Here is a 24,508-nt window from a genome sequence, read left to right on the forward strand (position 1 = left end):
ACTGAGCTAGAACGTACAAGCATACAGTGTGATGAACTTGCATGAAAACACCCATATAATCAGCATCCAGGTCCAGAAACACAGCAGTGCCAGCACCCCAGAATCCTCTGTATACTCTCTTCCTGTTGCTGACTTCCGGTCAAGGATAACAATCCTAGTCAATTTTTTTCAGGAATAAATGGCAAAGAAAGTGATGGACGGTATACCTGGTTATTTTTAAAATGCCTTGTTGATTGCTTTCTGTTTTTCCTCTTAGTTATTCTTTTGAGGAACCCCTAGGAATTCAGCTGAATGATGATTGGAAAGAGGAAGAGACCGTATTAACCAACACCTCCTGGTGTATTTGTATTATTATCCTTGGTTTTTGTCCTAAGTTAGAGGTTCATCTGTGGGCATTGAGCACCAGCTCAGCAAGAATCAGCTCCCACCATTCCATCCCCCAACCTCCTCCACCCCACCGGGCCAAGCCAATCCTGATCATCCCTAACCAAAAATAGGCTTTTCATATTCACACCCCCCTCCCCATTTAGGGGTAGGACCTGGAATCAGTCCTTGCTTGGTTCCTGGGCTTCTCAGGTTGGCCAGCCAGCCACGCCCAAGAGGCTGTTGTCCTTCTGCCCGTCACCCAGTGCTTGGGTCCTGTCCATCTTCCTCCTGTGGCTGCCGTGTCCTCCATCCCTGGTTCCTGCAACAGTTCTGTGTCTTAACCCATTTCCCTGGGACCCACACACCCTGCCTAGCTGCCCTCCACGTGAAAAGCACGAGCACTGTCGAAGCGTGGCACAGCGCACCAGCTAACTCCCCACTCACTAAAATATATCGCAGAGCTTCCCAAACTACAACTCAGTGAGCAACGATGGCAATAGCAACCCTTGAGATTTGTGCGGTGCTCTACATCATCTTACACGAGGCATCATAAATGTACACTTGTTCTTAATTGTTCCACCAGCTGCGCTGAGTTGGGAATTGTCAATACTCTCATTCAAATAGAGTTCCGATTTCAGGGGCGCCTAGGTGGCTGGTCGGTTAGGCGTCTGACTTCGGCTCAGGTCATGATCTCACGGTTTGTGAGTTCAAGCCCTGTGTCAGGCTCTGTGCTGACAGCTCAGAGCCTGAAGCCTACTTCAGATTCTGTCTCCCTTTCTCTCTGTCCCTCCATTGCTCGTGCTCTCTGTCTGTCTGTCTCAAAAATAAATAAACATAAAAAATTAAAAAAAAAAAAAAGAATTACGATTTCAGATGACACTCGGCACTGGAGTTGAGGTCGTTCCCCTTTACCCTGAGAAGGGTCAAGTTTTTACCTGACAGTCATGTTCTTGGAATGAGTATAGTGCTACCGATCATACCTGGTTGTCTTCCGTCTGCCAGTGTCAGAATAGCTCAGAGTCTCAAACATGGCGGGTGTGGGTTACATGAAAGAGAAGCATCTTCTGACCTGGACGTTGGATTCGATAACTTGACTAGACTTTGGAATTTGCATAGTTCCGTATCTTTTTAAAGACACTTATATGGTGTCAGAGTCGTCTTGCTGCTGAAGCGCCAGGGTCTGCTCTACAGTGTGTTCCCCGTTTCCAGAGAGACCTGCCTGCTGTGGTCCGGCCAGAAGCATCCGGGCTCTCTGAGCTCCCCTGAGGTTGTCTCAATGGATCTTTTTTCAACCCTGGTGTGATCTCACCAGATTTTAGTCTCAGTCTGTTGCTTGTTTGTATTTCTAGATCGAAAACTGTTCTTACACGGCACCCGGTTAACTAAACTACCAGTCGCCATCTCGGTTCCATGAGACGAGATGGCGGTGTCGCTCCTTCCGCTCTATTGGGCCCCTCACAACGCCTCTGAAGGTCGTGCAGATGCAGGAAACTGACATTTTGTATCACACACACACACACAAAATGGCACAAGAGATAAGTGTGCCAAATGTTTTCACATTTTAGGAAATGAAAGATTTATCAAATCTTAAATGCTTTAGGCACCAAGAAAATTGGTGAAGAAAGGAAGGCAGAGAAGGTGGGAGAAAGAAGGAAGGAAGTGCAGCAAGGCATGACCACAGACCCGGAACTGGAGTCTGGCCCTGGCTCTGGCCCCAGAGATACTTCTTCCTGCCTCAGTTTCCTCATCTGCGCAGTGGGGCATGGGGTACAGCACTCCCTGCCACGTGTAGCTCTTCTGGGAATTAAATGAGCAGATGCCCAGGAACTGGCCCATCGTGGACAATCGATGTTACCACCCTCACCACCCCCATCTGGGGAGCTTTGTGCCCAACGGGGCTCCTGGGTAAGGGACTCCCATCTTGACCATTGAACGGTTGGCTTTCTAGTTCAAATGTGGCCTTTCTGACCGAAACACCACTTCTTACAGCCTCAGTTTCTTTTCCCAGAAAATGAGGGTATATGGAACATCGCCTTTCAGAGAGAGCACTACCGTGAGAGATGGGTTTGGAGATGGGGTCCCAGACGACCTCTTCGGGCCAAGGAAAGGAAGGGGGCTCCGTGCTGACAGGAGCTGGGGCGCCTGGTTTCCCTGATGCTGGCGCTGCCCGGCCCGGCCCTGTGTTTCCACTTCCCAGGGCCGATGCGCACAGCTTCCTGTCCGAGCGCCTGAGCTTGGAGTGAACCGGCCAGGTCACGGCCCCCCGGCCGTGTCCTCCTCTTCTTTTTTTTTTTTATTTTAAACATACAGACCTCTTGAGAAAATATAAAATCCAGTGTTTCCCATTCCTGAAGCAGCATCCAGGCCCCATCAAGCAGCTCCAGGGTCTCCTGAGAGACTTTCTGAAGCCAAAACTCCAAGCGATCAGCTGTTGCACATCCAGCCTGGAAACTGGGACGGGGCATTCTGACTTGTGTGTGACACCAATGCGTGGCCGCTCTTTCCATTTGGTTGTGCTGGAGTCATGAAAACCAGGACAGAGAGCCATTATTATCGTCATGGGTTGCTCTCAGCCAGCTGTCCTTCCCCACATAAATGTACCTGCAAAGCAGACTGGAGAATCCGACGTTCCTGAAAGCCTGTGCTTCGGCGGGAGGTTCTTAGGTCTGCCTGGGTCATCCTGGACTCTGGCTAGAAGCCAGAAGAGGTTTGATAGAAAGGGCCATGGGGGGCCGGGGAGAGGATGGTGACTTGGCCTGCTGGAGCACTGCCATCCGGGTAAACCCTGTGTCTGACGTGTGACACCATCTCCTCCGGCCCCAGTGCCCTGGCTGTAAGATGAGGCATTTGACCTACGTCATCCCCAAAAGCCGAGCTTGCTCGAACTGATGCTGGGAAAATCTAGATAGAATGCTCAGACGAAATGATAAAAGCCATTTGCTTCCAAACCCCCCAGGAAACCGCATGGGAAACTGTTACACTGTATTTTATTACACATGTCCGCCCACATGTGTTCTTGGAAGCTTCTTTGACGCACACTTGAGGAAGCATTCCATGAAGTCCCCTCCCCTACTGCAATTCACCTTCCTGCCTTGTCCCTCTTCGCCCTTCCTCTACTGTTGAAGTGCTGCTGGTGGTGCAGATGCCCCGCGTAGCCTCCGGGGCAGTCAGAGTGCGCTGCTGCCCGTTTGCGTGTGGTCTGGGTGGAGGGAAAGCCGCCTCTTGGCCATCTGTTCACCTTTGCCCACTTTGCTGACTGTGCTGGCTTCCCGCTTCCAGGGATGGGGTGTTCCGGGGGAGGAGGAGGACTTCCGTGGCGTCCCCAGGCCCCGGCGGCAGGAAGGAGCCCCACCCCTGCTCAAGTCCTCTTTCTTATTGCTCTTCAAGTGCTCAGAACCCAGACCTAATACTCAGGCCCTGGATGCATACACGTCTGCACTCCTTGCAGGGCCCCCTGTCCTGGGCTTTTTCAGCATTTAAGCAGCCACTAGATCAAACAAGGCGTTGAGGAAGTTAGCGGGCTTTAGAATCTGACATTTCGTTTCGTTCGGGATGAGCTTCGGGAATCCAGAGAAGAAAAGCCCTGTTAGTGTGGAGCCTGGTCAGGGAGAAAGAGGCGGGTGGGTGACAGGTGTGAGGCTCTAAGAGGTGGACGTGTCCCGGGGCTGTCGGGGCCGGGGGACCTGCCCAGGAGCCGAGCCATATAAAGTCAGATCCCAGATTCCCGATCACTCTTTACCAAGTAGCTACTGGGGCTCCAGCCTCTTCCAGAGGGGAAACCTCATAATTCTTGGGGATTTGATGTTCTAACAAGGCTGCTGTTGAGCATAAAGGGTTTTCTCCCCCTGACAAGCCCTTTGCATTGTGGGGAGAAGAGGGGGTTAGCAGGAATAAGCCACGAGACCAGCCATATAGATTTTTAAGATCCTGTTTTGTCTTGGTCTGCCTGTTGTTAATTGGGGTCGTACATCATGATGATGATGGTGGTGATGATTCCTCCTTGACCAAATAAATCTGGGAAATGCTGGGAGGCATCCACAGCCAACTGAGTGGGTTAATTTGAGAATAAGATGTCTCTGAGCAGAAATTCCCCAGGGTTTTGAGCTCAGAAGGCTTTTTCTTTTTCATGCTACTCTGTGAATGGATTTGGGCGAGACACCAGGCCATTTCTGGTCCCCAAATTAATGGACCTTCCGGAGTCCTGGGTGGTTTCTTACCTTGCCTTCCTGCATCCCAGAGGCGGATACCTATCTTCGCACAGCCTCATCCACATTCTCCAACTTTGCACAGTTTGGAGACTAATAGTGTTGCTTTTCCCTACAGAACATCGATATCACCAATTTCAGCAGCAGCTGGAGTGATGGCTTGGCCTTCTGTGCTCTGCTCCACACCTACCTGCCTGCCCACATCCCATATCAGGAGCTGAACAGCCAGGAGAAAGTAAGTCACCTGCCCGGTCACCCCTGGTTACAGGCAGTCCCGTCATACCGGCTCATCCCAGTGAGAGTCCAGACGGAAATCAGGATATTAACTCCAGGCATAGCTAACTACCTAGTGTATGACGCAGCTCTAGGATCCCACCCTCAGTAAATACTTCTCAGCTTCCCCCATTAACTAGACAAAGGCCATGAAGACCAGTTTGCTGTGGCTGCCGAGAAGTCCCCATCACCCTTTTTTTAAGAGAAAGCCCTGATGAAATTTCACCTTCAGGGTCTCAGGACCCTGTCCAGCATTTTCAAAGTCTTTTCCAGAGAACCAGAAAACACCCCCGAAGATTTCCCGTCTCACATAAGCTTGGGAAACTGTATGTTATGTCACTTTCTCAGAGCTCATTAGCGTGGTGAGGACTTCAAGAAGCCCTTCGTTAAAGAAACCCGTGTGACTCTGTTTAACCCTGCAAAAATGAGAGCCACAGAATTGTTTTCCATTTAATTACCTATAACAAGAGTTGGCAAACTCCTGTTAAGGGCCAGATGGTAGATATGATGGGTCCACAGATCTCTGTTGCAGCTACTCACCTGCCACAGTAGTGTCCGAGCAGCCGTAGATGAAATGCAAGGGCATGCTGCATTCCAATAAAACTTTACTGACAAAAACAGGCTGCAGGCCAGATTTGGTCCACGGGCGATAGCTTGCCAAATCCTGACCTAGAACATTCTACAAAGCCATATTCCCCAGAGTGTACTTCGGCAAATGCTGTTCTGGGCCCTGCACTCATTCTCTCAGTACGTATTTCTTGCCAAGCGTCATGCACAGAAGCAAAGACAACAGTAAACAATGTAGACCTGTTCTTTGCCCTCTGAAGTAGAGAGGCAGTCCACAAGTGAGTAGACCTACAACAAGTGACTCTATAAAGAAACTGCAGAAGCGCTACAGAGAAACCCCACACTGTGGCAGTAGCTGCAGCTGGGGCAGTGGAGTTGTGAACAGAAAGATCTAGAAAGATTCAAAGTCGGTCTTAGATATAGAATCAGCTGGACTTAGTAACTGATTGGTTGTGGGGGAGGACAAGAGGAAAAAGAGATGACCCCACGTGTCTAGCCTGACAGACCATTTTTTAGATGGGGGTGGAGGAATAGAAATGCTGGAAAGTTCTGTTTTGATCATCCCACACTTGGACTTACATAAAGCCCAAGGAATGGTCATGACACTGATGGTGATAATAATTGAACAGACTGTGATTTTTTTTAGAGTGTGTATTAGAGTTCTCCAGGGAAACAGAACTAATAGTGTGTATGTGTGTGTGTGTGTGTGTGTGTGTGTGTACAAGAAAGTTGAATGCTACAGTGTGAATCTGAAGGCAATTTGCTAGCAGAAGTCTCTCTTCTTTGAAGGGAGAGAAGTCTTTTTCTGGTAAGACCTTCAGCTGATTGGGTGAGGCCCACCCACACTATGGTGGGTCCTTTGCTTTACCCAAAGTCTGCTGATTTAAATGTTAACCTCATTTTTAAAATACCATCACAGAAACATCTGGAATAATGGTTGGCCAAATATCTGGTACCATGACCTAGCCAAGTGGATACATAAAATTAACCATCACAGAGTGTATACAAATTTCAAGACAAAATGTATGCGTGGTGCTTTGTTTATAGTCTGTGAAGCAGGCCGGACAGGACTATTAAACATTTGGGAAACAAAGAAAGTGTTCTGTTTTTAATCATATTAAGTCAGAAGTGTTCATGAAGTATGCAGTTTGCAACACCAGGCAGGCAGTTGGATACCAAATGTGGAGTGTGGAGGGGAGATCAGAGCTGGATTCAAGAGTTCCAGAGTCATCCGTCAGCAGGTAAGTGCTGCCTGACTGGACAGAAGTGATGGAAATGTTCTACATGTGTGCTGTCCGGTACGGTAGCCACCAGCCAACTGGGCTGTTAATGGAATGTGGCTTTAAATGACTGGAAAACAGAAGTTTTCATTTTAATTGCATTGAATTGAAACAGCCTCATGTCGAGCATGATGACTGTGTCAAACGGCAGGTATAGATGGTGTTTAAAGCCATGAGCACGGAGATCGCCTCAGTCCTAGGTCCTCAGGGAGACTCTAATGAGAGACACCCTCCTGTGTTATCTCCTGTCCGGCCAGAGTTTCACTTCGGATGCTTATGTAAACAGATGTGGGGGTTTCCCACACCAAGCAATTAGGCAGTGGCAGCTGGGTGTCCCAAAGCGTAACTCCATTCTGACGCTGTCCACCTGGGGAGAGCATCGGGTCCCAAGGTTAAGGGCTCAGGCCCCGCGACTGCCTCCCCCCAACCTCAAACCCCAGTCACAACTCCAGATTGTGACCTGTGCTTCTAATTGATCGACTGTAAGTCAGAGGTCCCTGTGACCCCTTCCTTGGGTTTAGTTAATTTGCTAGACTGGCTCACAGAACTTACTAGGTTACCGGTTTATTACAAAGGATATTGAAGGACGCTAACACCAGTCAGATGAGGAGACCCTTAGGGTGGGGTTCAGAAGGGTCCCGAACACAGGAGCTTCTGTCGCCTTGGACTTTGGGGTGCACCACCCTCCCAGCACATAGATGGATTCACCAACCAGGTGCTTTCTGAATCCCACCCTTTCAAGTTTTGTGGGAGCTTCATGACATAGGCTCAGTGGATTAAATCACTGGCCATCTGTGATTGAACTCAACATCCAGTCTGTCTCCTCTCCCTGAGGTTGGGGTCAGGGGTATGTGGGACCAACAGTTCAACCCTGTGTTCACGTGGCTGGTTGCTAGGACATCCTTAGGTGATCTGGGGGTTGGGGAAAAATCACCTCTTTAGCATAAACTCGAGTGTGGTTGGAAGGCATTTGTTATGAGTAACAAAAGACATCTATTTCAACTTGATTGTCCTGAAGCCATTTCTGGAACTGAGGACAAAAACCAAAGATCATAGCAACAGATGCCCCTCTGGCTCTTCTGTAGGAAATAATAAGGGTTTTAGGAGCTCTGTGCCAGGAACTGGGGACAAAGAGCAAATACATATTTCTTACTAGAAGTCCCGGTATCATAGAGGCAGAGAGAAAAGGCTAACAGCCTCGAGGACCAGTGCATGTTGTCTAGGTCGAGCATGAACCACCAAAGGGAATGAGGATGATGCAGTCAGAGAGGAGACGGGCCCGGGCAGCATGGGGGCCACGCCGCCTTTGATCGTGCCGCTCACATCCAGCAGTGACCTCCACGTCCATTCTCTTCCCTCCCTCTTCACTTTTCAGTCTCTGCCTTTTCCCTGTCATATGATGAAGATAATTGAGTAAAGAGGGGGCATAACACAACTCACAATAATCAGAGGCCCTCACTAGAGCTACAGTAAATAGGAGTCTGAGCACTTAGGAACTCACCACCTAAAACAGGAATCTTCCCGAAAATGCGGACTGGCTGTCTGCTGTCATGCAAAACATATCTGGGCTCTTTGTCCTAAGTCGCTACACAGCTGTTAGAGAAGAAGGACCCTAGAAGCATTTGCCTTCACACTTGAATCGTGAGCATTGCTTCCTTATGAAACCGTATCGTCTCGCTCCGAATGTCTGTGATGCCCACGTGGCCACGGCCGGCTGTCCGGTGACCTGCTGCAGATTTGGAAACAGCCAGACGCCACAGTTTACTCACTTCCTATCTTCCTTGTGGTACAGGGATGGGGATTTTCTCCACATAGGGTCAAATTTCTCCCCCTTAATCTAGGATGCTGCGGTCAGGAGGCACCCAGGTCACATTGTGGAAGCCTGCGGGACTGTGGGGTTAATGAGAGCCCAGGAAGTCCAGACAGTGTGAATCTGTCCCCACCCCCTTCTAGATGGAATGATGACACCATGGACGTCTGACGTCAGTGTTAAATAGGGAATTTCTGACAAGGCTGTCTTCTGAGACATTAAAGAGCTACGAGTGACACGTTCTTTTCAGAGTGTCAGCCTGTGACACTTCCGCGTAGGCGACGCAGACTCAGGTGACAGAAGTGACAGAAAGGAGCGTTTTCATGCCAGTGTCTGAAACAAAACAGTAACGTGAGAGGAGAAATTTTGGACTTGGGGTGCTTTCTGCAGTCCGTTTCAGGTGAGACGCCCTGTCAGTGGGGCCAGTGACGGAGATCTCTACCTGGGGCTTACTGTCCTGGGTCTGGACAGTCTCTGGCCTGTGTGGGCAGAGCTAAGCCCAGGGAGGCCCTTCCTGGCTTCTGCCCTGGGCACACTCTCTGCTGCTCCCCCTACGTGGCCGTCTCACAGTAACAGTGTTGTGATGAAAGGGAATTAGATAACGGTGCTTGGTCATAATAATCTATGCAGCTTGGTCATAATAGTCTATGTAAGTGGACACTTACACACTGTCACTGGAACTGAAAACTGGTGGAGCATTTTGTTTTAGCATGTCATGTCATGTCCTAGGCTCCACGCCCAGTGTGGGGCTGGAAGTCACAACCCTGAGATGAAGAATCACATGATCTACCAACTAAGCCAGCCGGCCTCCCCCGCTCCATGTCATTTTCTAGAAAACAATTTGGCATCATATATCAAAAGCCATGACTTCTGGAAAACTGGTAGTGAACAGGGCTTACAAATCCCCTTCTCCTCAAAACTAACCAAAAAGACCTTAAAATAAGGATAAAGGTTAGCACAAAATAGGAAATGGCTGCCCCAAGTTTGGGCTCAATTAAAGGAAGCCAGGAACCGGCTTTCAGCCCTCCTCAGCAGAACAGAGAATAATGTTACGGAATCAAGTGTAAGGGTTCTAGCCCCTGCCCATTAATTTCCCTTATTATGGAGGAAGAGGGCTGGCGGCTTGGGCAAGCTGACCGCACATCAACAGCTTTCCCAGGCCTTGACCACAGGCTGGGAGAGGATGTGAATAGTCTCGTCCGAATGGTTCTCCGTGACCTGGTACCTCGAGCAGAGAGTCTGCTTCAGCGTCAGGGCGGAGCCCTCCATCTTCAGGAAGCAGCTGTGCACCCCAGGACAGAGGGCAGAGGTCATGAGGAAATGGAAAAACAGATAAAAATATGTAGAAAATCCAAATGTGGGGCACCTGAGCAGCTCAGTTCGTTAAGCGTCTGCTTCTTGATTTCAGCTCAGGTCATGATATCATGGTTCGTGAGATCAAGTCCCATGCTGGGCCCCCAAGCTGACAGCGAGGAACCTGCTTGGGATTCTCTTTCCTGCTCTCTCTTTGCTCCTTCTCAACTCATGCTCACTAGCTCGCTCTCTCTCTCTCTCGATATAAATAGATAAACTTAAGAAAAAAATCTCTCCCTCTCATGCACACATGTGCTCTCTCCAAAAAAATAAGTCTCAAAAAAAGGAAACAAATATAAAATTTTTTAAATGTGTTTGTTTTTTTTTTTTTGGTAATTTATTTCTGAGAGAGAGAGAGAGACAGCATGAGCAGGGGGCGGTCAAAGAGAGATGGAGACACAGAATCCGAAACAGGCTCCAGGCTCCGAGCCAGCTGTCAGCACAGAGCCTGACATGGGGCTCGAACCCACGAACCGTGAGATCATGACCCGAGCCGAAGTCAGACGCTAAACCGACTGAGCCACCCAGGAGCCCCACAAATATAAAATTTTTTGAAAATCTAAATACATACAATCACAAAATTCTACTGGGGAACATAAAACGTGAATACTTACAGAAACGTTACTCTCTCGATTATATTTAACACCATTACATTTTACTATAATCCTAATGATTCTCCAGTGATTTATGGGGGGGAGGAGGCATGCTAATGTGACTCTAAGTTCTACCAGGTGAGGAAACATCAGAGAACAGCCAGAAAATGTCTCAAAAAGAAGCTACAATTTGCGGAACAGTGCCTTCAGAATTCCGGGGGGGAATGACATAGCATCCTAATTAAACAACTGTTGATACACCAGAGAATATGTATGTCATGAATCGTGACAAAGTAGAAAATAACTGAACGAACATGAATGTAACCTTTGATAGAAACAATCAATAATGTCATTTTTAGCACCAATTACAACCTGTCAGCCTTTTTTTTCTTATACCAAAACTATTGTCTGAATATTTGGCATAAAATTCCAACTGTTTTATAATAGTAGATAATCTAGATGGGAGCGTCATTTAGTGCTCTTTTCTAACAAAAGCTATTTATTTTTATTTTTAACGGCTAGCTATTTTGAGTTGATAATTCTAGTCTCTGTCTTTTTAACCTAGAAAAGGAATCTCTTGTTGGCATTTGAAGCCGCTGAAAGTGTAGGCATCAAACCCAGCCTGGTAAGTATGCCGATTTTGTATCCTGGTGATATTTTATTCTACCTGTAGAAGAAAGAACCTTATGCTGTCTACTACACAGTCCCTTACAGGACATTAAAATCCATTTGCTGAAGATTTGTTGCCCATGATCCCTAACATGAAAATATCCAGTTGGTCTGACCACATATGATTTAGAGTGTTTTCAAAGAATTCATTGTGGATAAATGTCATTTCTGGAAGCACAGTGTACTGAATTAGCATTTAAAAATTTTTTTTTAATGTTTTATTTATTTCTGAGAGGGAGAAAGAGAGACAGCGTGAGCAGTGTAGAGTCAGAGAGAGAGGGAGACACAGAATCTGAAGCAGGCTCCAGGCTCTGAGCTGTCAGCACAGAGCCCGACGCAGGGCTTGAACCCACGAACCGTGGGATCACGACCTGAGCCGAAGTCGGACGCTTAACTGACTGAGCCACCCAGGCGCCCCCTGAATTAGCATTAAATCCCTCTCGAACTCTGATAAAATGTAATTTTAAAAATATCAAGCCGTAGTTGAGGTCTAAAAAAAAGAAATCACCAGATGTCATAAATTCAAAGGGAAGTGAAAACCAGAACCATGAGGCGTGAGCGAGACTGTGACAACATCAGCTGTAGGCTCGGGGGTGTTGGGGAGGGCTCACAGGAAACGGGTGCCGAATGCGTATAGGTGTTATTTAAATGCGGACACAGGAACAAGAAACCAGGCTCTGAGTTCCCATAAACAGGACATCAGTACTGAGACCCATGCACAGAACCGAGGCTCACAAAGGAATGAGCTTCTCAGTGAAAGGGAAAATAAAAAACTCTGCCTGCCAGTCTAGAGAGGTTATAAGGAGGCTTGTCTCCACTTGAGGTTTTTTCCTTTCTTTTCTTTTTTAAAAAGGAAAATCTATAAGAAAAGAAAATTGGGCCAAGTAAGGTTTGCAGTCCAAATGTATAATATCTGTGCTGCAGGAATCCCCTGCAGTTTATTCTGTGTGAGGCAGGAAGCTCCTGGCCTAGTATAACGACCACTGAGAATACGCTCACAATCCGAAATTACAAAGCACTCAAGAAAATGAACTCACTGAGCTAGTCAGTAGACACAGCAAACAAGAAGATGATCTACCAGAACTTGGGATAATAAAACAATAAGAAAGAAACGATGGAAGACTATGTTTATGCATATTAAAGAGATGAAAGAGGGGGGCGCCTGGGTGGCTCAGTTGGTTAAGCATCCACCTCTTCATTTCGGCTCAGGTCGTGATCTCATGGTTCCTGAGATTGAGCCCTGCATAGGGCTCCGTGCTGAGAATGCAGAGCCTGCTTGGGATTCTCTCTCCTTCTCTCTGCTCCTCCCCTGCTCATCTTTCTCTCTCAAATAATTTTTTTTTTTAAATCATAAGGAAGAAGCATAGTACTGTTAAAAAAAAGATTTGGGAAAAGATTCAAATGAAACTTGTAGAAGTAAAAATTAGGAATTAAAAAAACCCCAGTCAGGTTGAAAAACTGATTAGATAAACCAGAAGAGAGAACTACGGGACTGGAAAATAGAACTAAGGAGGTTATCCAGAACATAAACCAGAGATTTAAAAAATGGAAAATACTGAAGTGCCTGGGGGGCTCAGTCGGTTGAGCGTCTGACTTCGGCTTAGGTCATGATCTCATAGTTCGTGGGTTTGAGCCGTGTGTCAGGCTCTGTGCTGACAGCTCAGAGCCTAGAGCCTGCTTCCGACTCTGTGTGTCCCTCTTTCTCTGCCCCACCCCCCCGCTCATGATTTGTCTCTCTCTCTCTCTCTCTCAAAAATAAATGATGTTAAAAAATTTTTAATAAAAAATGGAAACTATAATAGGATTTATTAGTTAGTATGTATTCAAATTCAAGAAATGGAAAACCCAACTAACAGTTGCTTAAACCATAAAGATGTTAATTTTATTTTTTACTGAGAAGTCCAGAAGCAGTTTCAGGATTGGTTCACTACTCAGTGTTACAATCAAGGACCTCAGAGTCTGTTTTGTCTACACTCTACCATCTTAATCTGTTGTCTCATTGTCCCCAAGTCCTCTGTGGCTGAACACGGCTGCTGAGCTCCAGACTTCACTCCCACCTGTAGGACAGGAAAGGGAGTGAGATGGATTAGAGCAAGTGCCTCACATCTTCCCCCTTTGACAAGGAAATCAAAAGGCTTCCCAGAGTCCCTCCAGCTAGCTGGCAGTGCTCTGTTACATGGCCACCCCGGCTGTAAGGGAATTTGAGAAAGTAAACTGCATGTTCTCCATTAGCTGGAAACCTACAAGGGAGAGAGGTTGGGAACGACTATCAGATTAGCCAACTGATAGTGTCTGTCACTGACCTTACAAGAATGGAAAATAAAATCAGACAATTTCCAAGTCCCATGGCCAGTGGGAATTCCAGAAGAGGAAAGAAAGAGTGGGAGAGAAAATATTTGAAGAAATGGTGCCTGAAATTTTTCCAGAATGATGAAAGACCACAGATTCTCAATGAATCTCTCACAAGATGAATAATACTAAATACCTCTCTAGACACATCATAACGGAAGGAACTGCATAAAAAGTAAAATGAGGACAGGAAATCTATAAATAATTTCTACTAACCAATAATAAAAAGACACCTTAGTAGAAAATTATCAAAGGCTAGAAAAGGCAACTCATGCATGTCTAATAAACATTTAAAAATATGGTCACTCTCATCAGTGATGGGGAAAATCCAAGTGGAAATAACAGTGAGACACAGTTCTGTAACCACCGGAGTATGAAAGGAGTTTTGAGGGGCGCCTGGGTGGCTTAGTCGGTTAAGCGTCCGACTTTCGCTTAGGTCATGATCTCGCAGTTGGTGGGTTCAAGCCCCGCGTCGGACTCTGTGCTGACAGCCAGCTCAGAGCCTGGAGCCTGTTTTAGAGTTTGTGATTCCCTCTCTCTCTGACCCTCCCCTGCTCACGCTGTCTCTCTCTCTCTCTCCTAGAAATAAATAAAACATTAAAAAAATTAAAAAAAAAAAGAAAGGAGTTTTGAGAAATGAAAAACACGAAATACAGCAATCACAGAAATTTCAGTACTGTGAACAAGGTTATGTCAGTGTGTTGAAATCAGAATGGACAATTTTCCAAAGAAATGTAAACATATTTCTCCAGATACTAAATGTAAATATTTCTCCAAAACTTACTCAGAAAGTAGAACTTTAGCCATTAAAGAAATTGAATTCACTGTTTAAAATGTAGTCACACACACACACAGAATCCCAGCAAGCCCCAAATTCTAAAAAACTGTCTGCAAGGAACAGATGTCCCTATCATATAAACCGAAGGCTAGAGAATTTAGAAAGGAGGGGACGTACATGTGTGTCCAAGATGGAGTCACAGGAATCTGATTTATCTTCCGAAAACTCTAAACAGCTAACAAGTAACAAGGGATAATTAATGTGAAGACTCAAAAAATGTGAACTTGTTAGAAGTTGATATTACACACAGAATGTTTTTCTCTGTCGTGTCCCTGTTAATATTTGCTTCTTTTTTAATTTAACCTTTTCCCCCTATTTTTTATCTGACCTACTACAGAACTTCGTGAAAGCCAGGAAGTGAATGAGGCTATCTTGTCAAACTAATGGTCAGAGCCAACAGCTGCCTTTGTACAGATGTCTGTGAGGAGATGCAAGCATAATAATTAATCTCAGAAGCATTTGGAGATGCTTGCGAGCAATTTAACTAGTTTGTGCCTGTCAACAAAACAGAAACTTCCTACATCATTAAATTTGCCCTTCGGTATCTTGATGTGGATGGAAAAATAATACTTAATTACGCATGACACTTGTAAAGTAGAGGCAGTCAGAATTGGCAGCGGTCTTTGATAAAGGTCTATTGTAAGATTAATCGGAGGGAAAAAGTGCATTCTTTCTCAGCCACAGTGTAAGATAGAAGTTTAACCCACCACATCACAAGGGTGAGCCACTCCTCACAGAGGAATAGATAAGAGAGGACATGGGCCATCATCGCCATTACCGGAAAGACAGCCAGAATGTGTCTCCTCCGAGGGCTGATGTTTTGTATCCTGGTGAGGGGGAGACTCTCACGCCGAGTCACACAGTCTGTGAGGGTGTTGCTCACCGCGTGAGCCACCTGGACAGTCACTGCACACAGAGGCTAGGAGGGAGGTCGCTACAACTTGGTGAGGACTTGGTGAGGGTATCTGAACGATTCTGTTGGCATAACTGAGCCTGCTCCATGGTATAAACTGTATAAAGGATATTCAGGGTTCATTTGAGTTTAATAGCATGAAGAATTATTTTTTCTTTTCTTTTTTTTTTTTTTTTTTTATTTATTTCTAGGAGAGAGAGAGACAGCATGAGCAGGGGAGGGTCAGAGAGAGAGGGAGATACAGACTCTGAAATAGGCTCCAGGCCCTGAGCTGGCAGTCAGCACAGGGACCGACGCGGGGCTCGAACCCACGAACCGCGAGATCATGACCTAAGCGAAAGTCGGACGCTTAACCGACTAAGCCACCCAGGCGTCCCGAAGAATTATCTTTTCACGTTTATCATATGCCACCCATTTTCCACATGTTGACTCTTTGAACCCTCTCAGAAGTCCTCAGAAGCAAGACAGATGCTCCTTACTGGAGGGACACTGAAGCAGGTGCCCTTCCATAAAAGATCACATGTTAGTGAATAGCAAAGGCAAGCGTCAAAGCAGGCAGGCCGCCTCCAGAGCCCACATCTTAACCTGCTTCGTGACCCCCCATCCAGGACAGCTGCGCCCACCGTTTGGGCTCCTAGAGCACCATTTACCCATAGTACTACGCAGCATGTGCTGTGTTATGTTGTAATGTGTCTGATTATACGACTTCTTTCCATCCCCCAAAAACCATGAGCTCCCAAGGGCAGGAAGCCATGTCTTTTCAATTATTTTTATTGTGGCAAAATACATATAACGTGATCTAAGTGTCTTGTCACTTGGCCAATACCACAGTCTCCTGATTAATACAGCTTTATAAGGGCACCTGGGTGGCTCAGTCAGTTAAGCTTCTGACATCGGCTCAGGTTATGATCTCACGGTTCATGAGTTGGAGCCCCGCGTCGGGCTCTGTGCTGACAGCTTGGAGCTTGGAGCCTGCTTCAGATTCTGTGTCTCCCTCTCTCTCTGCACCTCTCCCGTCTGCACTCTGTTTATCTCTCTCTTTTTCTCTCTCTCTGTCAAACATAAACATTAAAAATTTTTTTAATTGTTTTAAATATAACTTACTGTCAAATTGGCTTACATGCAAAAAAAGTCTTAATACAGCTTTATAAATTGTGAAGTCAAGTCTTCCACCTTTATTCTTCTTTTTAGAATTTCGTTGGTTGTCCTTGTTCCTTTGCTTTACAGATTTTAGAATCAGTTTGTCAATATCTACCCCCAAAAAAGAACCTGCCAGAATTTTGATTGGATAGTCTTCCGATCCGTGAACATAGAATACTCTCCATTTATTTAGAGCTTCTTGATTTCTCTCATAAATGTTTTGTAGTTTTTTGCATATAGTGTTTTATAAACACGTTTTCTGCATATAAATCCTTTCAAAAAATTTAGCGCCATTTAAATGGTTTGGTTTTGCTTCACATTTCAGTTGTCCGTTGCTGGCACTTCATAGGAAAGCTATTGACTGGGATCTTGCTAACCTTGTACTTTAGTTCCAGTGGGGTTTTTGGTAGACTCTTTGGAGTTTTCTACATAACTATCATGTCATCTGCAAATATTAAGACAAGTTTAGTCCTGCCTTTCCAATCTGTATGCCTTTTGTTTCTTTTTCTTGCCTTACTGCGTTAGCTAGAACTTCTGGTACGATGTCACATAGGAAAGGTGAGAGAAGGCTTCTTTGCCTTGTTCTTTTCTCCTGATCTTACTGGGAAAGTGTTCAGTTTCTCACCGTTTAGTATGATGTCAGCTTTTGGGTTTTCGCTGTATCTTTTATTAGGTAAAAGACATACACTCCTACTTTTCTAGGGTTTTTGGGGGGTGCTCTTATCGTGAATACTTGTTGAATTTTGTATACAGGCATACCTCATTTGTGCTTCACTTTATTGAGCTTCGCAGAGACTGCATTCTTTTTATAGATTGGAGGTTTGTGGCAGCCGGCCGTCAGGCAAGTCTGTTGACATCATTCTTGCAACAGCATTTGCTCACTTCCTGTCTCTGTGTCACATTTTGGTAATTCTCAAAACATTTCAAGCCTTTTCATTGTTACTGTATTTCAGATGGTCATCTGTGATCAGTGATTTATACCTTGCTGAAGGCGTAGGTGATAGCTGGCATTTTTTAAGCAGTAAAAATATTTTGTTAATTGAGGTATGTACAGTTGACCTTGGAATAGCACAGAAGTTAGGGGCACCAACCCCCCATGTGTCAAAAATCTCTGTTATCAAACTTTTGAAACACTACCAACATCCTACTGTTGGCCAGAAGCCTTACTGATAAAAATAAACAGGTGATTAACAAATATTTTGAAAACAAAACAAAAATAGATATGTTGCATGTTTTATGTGTTACATACTCTATTCATAAAGTGGAGTAGAAGAAAAAATGTTATCAGGAAAACCATAAGGAAGAGAAAATTTATAGTACTATGCTGTATTTATCCCCCCCAAATCCACAAATAAGTGGATCCACACAGTTCAAACTTGTGCAAGGGTCAAGCGTACAGTGTTTTTTTTTTAGCATCTGTTACTGCACACATAATAGACTACAGTAGTATAAATATAACTTATCTGCACTGGAAACTCAAAAAATTCATTCGACTTGTTTATGCTGTGTTTGCTTTCTTGAACCAAACCCACAAATATCTCAAGATTGATATGCAAATGCTTTTTCTGAATCTGATGTGATCATATGATTTTCCTTATGAAGCCTGGCAATAATAACAATGTTGATTTATGGGTGTTTAACCTCCCTTGCATTCCTGATATGAACCCCACTTGATCATGAGTTAGTTTGCTAATGTTTGTTCAGGATATTTGTGTCTGTGTTCATGTGGGAAATTGATAGCTTTCTTGTTAAAGTCTTTGTCTAGTTTGGTATTAGTGCAACACTGGCTTCACAGAATGAGTGAGAAAGTGTTCTCTCCTCTTCTGTTTCCTGGAAGGGAATGCATAGAATTGGCATTATTTCTTCCTTAAGTATTTGGCACAATTGGCCAATGAGATCATCTGAGCCTGGTGTTTTCGATTTTGAAAGGTTTTCAGCTACTGATTCAAAGGCATGTCAGGCTTCCTTAGATTTCTGTTCAGGCAGAACACTCCCTTCTTCTGAAATGTGCTAAATTATTTCCCCAGATGTGTTCAGATGCACTGTTGACAATGTACCAAAATATTTTTAATGTTATTATTGTTAGGTTCAGGCCTGTGGGATAGTCTGAGTAAAGCTGTGCATGTTGGTCTGGCTCCCGTGCCCTGAGACTGAAGACACTTTGTCGCCGTCACAGGGAGGGAGGTTTGCCATTTCTCTTGGTTTGTAGGTGTGACTTCCTTTGTCAGAACTCCTCCTCTGCCTCCTAAATGTCACACTCAATTCTTTTTTTTTTTTTTTTAGAGATTATTTAGTTTGAAAGAGAGAGAACACGAGTGAGGGAGGAACAGAGAGAGAGAGAGAGAGAGAGAATCCCAAGCAGGCTCTGCACTGTGAGTGTAGAGCCCACAACAGGGCTAGCTTGATTTCACGAACTGTGAGGTCATGACTTGAGCCGAAACCCAGTCAAACACCTAAAGGACTGAGCCACCCAGGTGTCCAAGTCACACTCAATTCTTGATCACTTATTTTCACTATTGCTGTATTAACAACTGTGTTGTTGTGAGAAGCTTAGCTGTTCATGCACCAGTCTTGTGCACAGTCCCTCCCCCCCAACAGTATTTTATGTAGAAGGAGCCTTTTAATCCTTGTAGTCTGTCAAAATTTTGTCTTTCTTTCTCAGTAGATCTGTCTGGAATGTTCCACTCGCTGCCTTTTCACTCCTTTCCCATGACCAGAGAGAGGCTTCGTAGCATAACCAGGAAGTAGAATTGTCAAAGGTACTTAGGTGTTGTGGAAACAGAAAATAAATGGCTGGTGACACACCTCAGTTCTGTCACTGCCCAAGAACAGATGTGCTAAATAAGTTCAACCTTGATTTTCCACGGCATCTATGTCCCTGGCTTTCCATCGGCGTCCTTGCCTACAGCATCGTGACCACAAGAGAATCCAAATTCAATCCCAGAATGAATGCTTTCATACCTTTAGTGACATGTTTTTCGGGAACATTTGACCCAGCCCTCCTGCCTGTCACTTTGTGGCCTCCTCTGCTTGGTGACTGCCCATTACACAAAGGGACAAACAAAAGCAACAACGACAAAAGCATTAAGTGGTCTGACAGCCTGATTCTGATAAGACACGGGTTGCATTCTCAACTGGTTCAAGACTTTAGTGGTCATCCCATCCATGGGAATTCATCTCAAGCCACGAATTCTGTTCCGACCACAGAGATGCTTGCCACAGAGTCTGTAACTGAAGAAGTGAACACATTCCACGTGGAGCATTCGATGCCTCGTGTATTGGGGAAGCAGCAGTTCCATGGACTGTATGCCCTCCCTCCCTCCCGTGACAGCAGCCTGTGAGACTGTGCATGGAAAGTGTTAAGTAAAAAAGCACAGAGCACACAATAGTACGTCCACTCTGTGGAAGCATGGAGAACATAGGAGTACATGCACATAAGGCTTAGGAAGGTGGAAATCGTTTTATGATAATGGTATTGTGGGTGACTTTCTCTTTGCAAATCTTTTTTTAAAAAAAAATTTTAAGTTTATTTATTTTGAGAGAGAGAGAGTGAGCAGGGGAGGGGCAGAGAAAGAGACAGGGAGAGAGAGAATCCCAAGCAGGCTCTGCGCGGTCAGCACAGCACGGGGCTCCATCTCATGAAACTGTAAGATCATGACCTGAGCAGCGAGTCCGACGCTAAACTGACTGAGCCACCCAGGCGCCCCTGCAAAGCTGGGGGTTTTTTGGGTTTTTTTGTTTTTAATGTTGTCATGTTATTAAGATGAAAAGGGGCAGGAAGTCCTGTCTAATGTTTGTTGTTGTTTTTTTTTTAAAGGGACAATATCTCCTGGTTAGGAATAAAATGCTTTTCTTTTAACCTGCCTACACCTTCTGTCCATGCGTGGGGGGGGGAGTGGGGGGAGGAGGTTCTAGGCAGCAGCCGCCGGCCCTGGGTCTGAGCCCCTTTGCGGAAGGTGGTCTGTGGTGCCCCCGCATGACCTCTTCCTTTCTACCCGCAGGAGCTCAGTGAGATGCTCTACACCGACCGGCCCGACTGGCAGAGCGTGATGCAGTACGTGGCCCAGATCTACAAGTACTTCGAGACGTAAACCCGTGAGGGTCCCCAGAGGGTCCCCAGAGCAGCCACCCGCCGCCCGGTCACTCTGCCCAGGCCCCGCTGCGCCCACCACCCTCAACGCTCAGCCCAGGGGGCCCGCACACACGTAAGAAACGGAGCTGGGTGCCAGTGCACACCCGCTTGTAACCCAGGCGCCCTCCACGAGAACCCGGGACGACATCCCCCGTCACATGCGCCGGCGCGACCTCACCCGTGGGCCGTGGAGCCCGCCACACACAGCACTTCCACACCGGCCTTCTCTTCGCTAAAACTCCTTCCCTTTGCCTTTGGAAAGAACTTTACCCTTGGCCACCACCCACCCCCTCCAAAAAACGAACACCCAGCAAAACCCAAAAAGACAAACACGTGCTCTCCAGCAGCCTGGAGAAACGCTGGAGCCCTGCCTTGTGGGGGACCTGGCGCTTGCGTTCTAGGTAACAGTTGTAACACCTAGACCTGGATGGCGCATTTAGACTCGCTGTCACCTACTGGAGCCTTCGAGTGGAAGACGGGCCACGCGAGCGTACAGAGCAGCCCCGGGGCGCTCTGCTGCGGTGGCCCCGGGGGGCGGCCTGCGGACAGTGCGTCCGTGTGCGGGGACGCGGTCACGCTGCGAAGCCCCGGGCTCAGCCGCCGCCCCGCGCGCGGGAAAGGGCCGGTCGGCACCTGCCCGCCTGCTGTACCCGCCCCGCGCGGTCACGCCCGCACACGTGAGCCCCGGGGGCCAGCCTGACGGGAAGCCCCCTGCGTGCGAAGCGGCCAGCGCCCACCCAGGGCTCCGCGTGTTTGCACCAACAAGCTGAAGAGGGGTGTGTTTCTTGGGGCACCGGGCGGACGGCAGGTGTAAGCAGTATCCGGCTCTAGACTCTGCCTCCAGTGTCTCCTGGGGCCCCTGACAGCCGCGTGGCAAAAGCGAGCTCTGAGCCGCAGGCAGGGGTGGCTCCGTTTGGAAATGAACTGGCCGCCAACCCGCTGTCACCCCTGGTGGCTGCAGCGAGAGCTCTCCCCAGATGGGTGCAGGCAGGCGCAGAGGGGACCGACCCGCAGCCCCTCGGTGCCCAGGGGGGCAAGTCAATGCGCATTACCGACGTAGCTCGTGGAGGTGTTGCCCACGCTGGTAGTCAGGTGACCTCAGTCCCCCGCCCCACCACCACCACGTGCTCGAGTCGCTGGGAGTTACAGCGCTGGTCAGTCTCCAGTATATCTCGGCTGCGGCCTCCGCCTGCTTACCGTTCGCCTCTGCGCCCCTAGATCAGGATCCCCGGGAGCTTGTTCAAGACGCACCCTCCTGGCCGGCCCCATCCGTCGAACCAGGGATGTCTTCTACATGTTTCCAGAGTTCCCCTGACAACCATGGAGAGGAGGGAAGGCCTTTCCTCTTGCTCCTCGGGGCAGGGCAGTGATGGAGGTGCGCTCTAGAGCAGTTTGGGGAGGCCGACCCCGAGAGTTTTCAAATGGAGGCATAGTCTGAGCAAATTTACTTTACTCCTTCCCGATGAGCACATCCAAATGGAAGTGATCCCCGGTGTCGCTCCACGCATCTGTCTTTTGTTGACATAACAGGCATTTCCATGGTCTCCGAACCTCTGCCTTGCTCACCCTTGCAGCGGGGAAAGGTTAGTGTCCCGGCTATCGGCTTGAGCTCTCGGTTGTTGTGTTTAATCTGGGATTACGTGGGGGGTTTGTGCGGGAGAGGCCGATGATACCTGGAGGGGGTGTCCAACTGTTTTTTAGTGATGACAGTAAATGAGTCAGATGATTCAGCCTTGGGCGAAGCAGTGTCTATGCAGTGTTTATGCCATTTCTTCTTCCCCTACACTGGAGCCTGCTCCCTTTAGCTGAAAAAGGAGGAAAGAAATGTCCTATGAAAGAAAGGCAGGTGCCATTTATTTTCATAACTCAATGAAGCTCCTTGACGACCATTTTCTTTGCCAGTTGGTACGCTTCCAGAAGGGGAGCATGGTGGTTGTTGGGGCAGATCTGGCCCCGCAGGGTCCTTGGAGAGGGACGGAGCCCTCCAGCTGGTGCAGAGCCTCGGACCGGGGTAAGGTGCCCCGGCCCCAGTGCTGGGCCACAGGATGGGGACTTTAGATCCATTTTTATTTGGAGAGCTCAGAGCACAAGGTGAATGTGGAAGACTGATCGGCTAAGAAAACAAGGTCGTGTCAGCAAATCATGCCATTTCCAGTTTCCTGCCCTGAGGCTTTCAGATGCTGCAGAAGCCGCACGGCTTCTCATCTCCCTTCAGCCGGTAGTCATTTAAAGTTATCTGGCTGTCTCGCAGATCCCCCCCTTCTTTTTTAAATCTATTATCCTTACGTAAAAGACAGCAGCAGAATGCAAGCGCCAGAAGAGTGAGGGAATTCTTTAAAGACTTAAAGCCAAGTCCATGGCTTTGTTCACTGTGACATCTTTCGCAGATGTGAACTCTGGTGGCCTGATGGTGGTGCCCGGGCCCCTGCCCCCCGGGGTGAGCATTCTGAGGGAGCCCTTTCCATTCTGTTACTTCTCACTTCAGAAATGATGTTAGCCTTTGGTTTTCGTTCTTCATTCAGCCGTTGTGTCGTAGTTTTGGTTGTGAGTTTCCCAAAGCAGTGCGCCATCTGGCAGTGACCAATATTCACTCATCTGAGGAAACCGGCCCGTTTCCCTGAATCTCTCGCAGGAGGGCAGGCACCTCGGCCCGCGGAAGCCCCTGGAAGGAGAGGACTCGGCCCTTGTACACAAACCTATTTGCCAAATCCAGCCATGGCTCCTCGTGGCCCAAAGCTCGAGTGCCGCTTTGAGGTGAACCACGGTGACACGCAGTAAAGAACAGGACATAGCTAACTTTTTTTAAAAGTATTTTTAAATCTCTCCTTTGCCCGAGCGCACTGGGTGTGTCAATTCTCTGGCCCACACTAGGCTGCGGCCAAAGTCTACGGTGTCTTCAGCCAATCACTAATTTTAACTACATTAGTTGAATACAGTGGATACATCTGTGGACTCGTTTCTAGAAAGAGCACACCCAGCACTGTCGGGATATGACGTGCCAACAAAGATGTATGTAACTATTAACATGGAAGTGTATGATGTACGACTGTGTAATATTTCTAATAAATATATTTTGTTTCTGTCGGACGGTGACTTTTTCTCGGGGACACTGATGGTTGGCGTTCTGTCAGAATGCCAAGCCTTCGTTCAGACTAGCAGCTTCAGGTCCCTATTCCGTGGAGGACCGTGGTCGTCCCTCCCCCCGCCCCCCCAGCTGAGCTGCTCTCGCAGGTGTTACTGGAAGTTACCGGAAAGGACTGGGGCCCCCGACGGCTCTTCCACCCTCTCCCATTCGCAGCAAGAGGGCTGCAAGCACAGTGTCCCGTGAAAGTCACCCCCAAGGGCCAACAAGGTGCTCCAGGGCCATGCAGATGAGCACAGCACAGGCGCCCGTGCGGGCCGCCCCCACTCAGCACGTGGGTCCCGGAGACCACAGGCGGCAGCTATGCCAAGGTTGAGCCGGCAGAGCCGTATGAACTCCAGCAGACCCGGGTCACCCGTGTATTCAGTGCCTGGTGCACCCTGCGTGCCAAGCCTCATCCGAGGCCACTGTTCCCTGGTGTCTTGGGGCACCAGCCCCGCCCACAGGAGAGGAAAAGGGAGGCGGCCGCGCTCCAGAATCTTCACTTCTCCCTCCTCCTCCTCCCAGGGAAGTTCCACCATCACCGCCCTTTGTCTGCTGCGGGGCTCCCCCCACCGTGTCAGAACGCACCATCTCTGCTGAGGGCTTAACGCGAGCCAGGGCGGCAGCCACAGCTCGGCCTCCTCCGTGGGCTGTCAGGCGATGGGGGGACACGCCAGGCGATTACCCGCAGCCACCTGCAGCCACTCAGTCTGCATGCGCGCGCGCGCACGCACACAGAGGCATCGGACGGATGGCCGGCATCTCAGCACTTGCAAATCGATCCCCCCGCAAAGTTCGGGGAGCCTGGACCCCTCCGTGAATGACGCACGTGCCCCAGCGTTCCTGGCCTGTGTACCGACCTAGCCGGATGCGTTGAGTCTGGGTATCGGGCAGGA

The 24,508-nt window shown here is 47.8% G+C and overlaps 1 protein-coding gene across 2 annotated transcripts in view; it reads left to right on the forward strand.

Moving 5' to 3' along the window:
* The window catches only part of SPECC1 (sperm antigen with calponin homology and coiled-coil domains 1), a 287,606-nt gene extending 264,031 nt beyond the window's left edge, over positions 1 to 23,575 (forward strand). For both annotated transcript variants that reach the window (XM_039227283.1, XM_039227284.1), the window contains 3 exons: positions 4,690 to 4,806; positions 11,013 to 11,072; positions 20,358 to 23,575. In XM_039227283.1, the coding sequence (XP_039083214.1) occupies positions 4,690 to 4,806; positions 11,013 to 11,072; positions 20,358 to 20,447 (267 nt within the window). In that variant the 3' untranslated portion in view covers positions 20,448 to 23,575. The remainder of the gene's footprint in view (positions 1 to 4,689; positions 4,807 to 11,012; positions 11,073 to 20,357) is intronic.
* The last annotated feature ends 933 nt before the right edge of the window (positions 23,576 to 24,508 follow it).

This window comes from Hyaena hyaena, unplaced genomic scaffold (genome assembly GCF_003009895.1).
Source record: "Hyaena hyaena isolate Hyena2069 unplaced genomic scaffold, ASM300989v1 scaffold_27, whole genome shotgun sequence".
NCBI classification, from domain to species: Eukaryota; Metazoa; Chordata; class Mammalia; order Carnivora; family Hyaenidae; genus Hyaena; species Hyaena hyaena.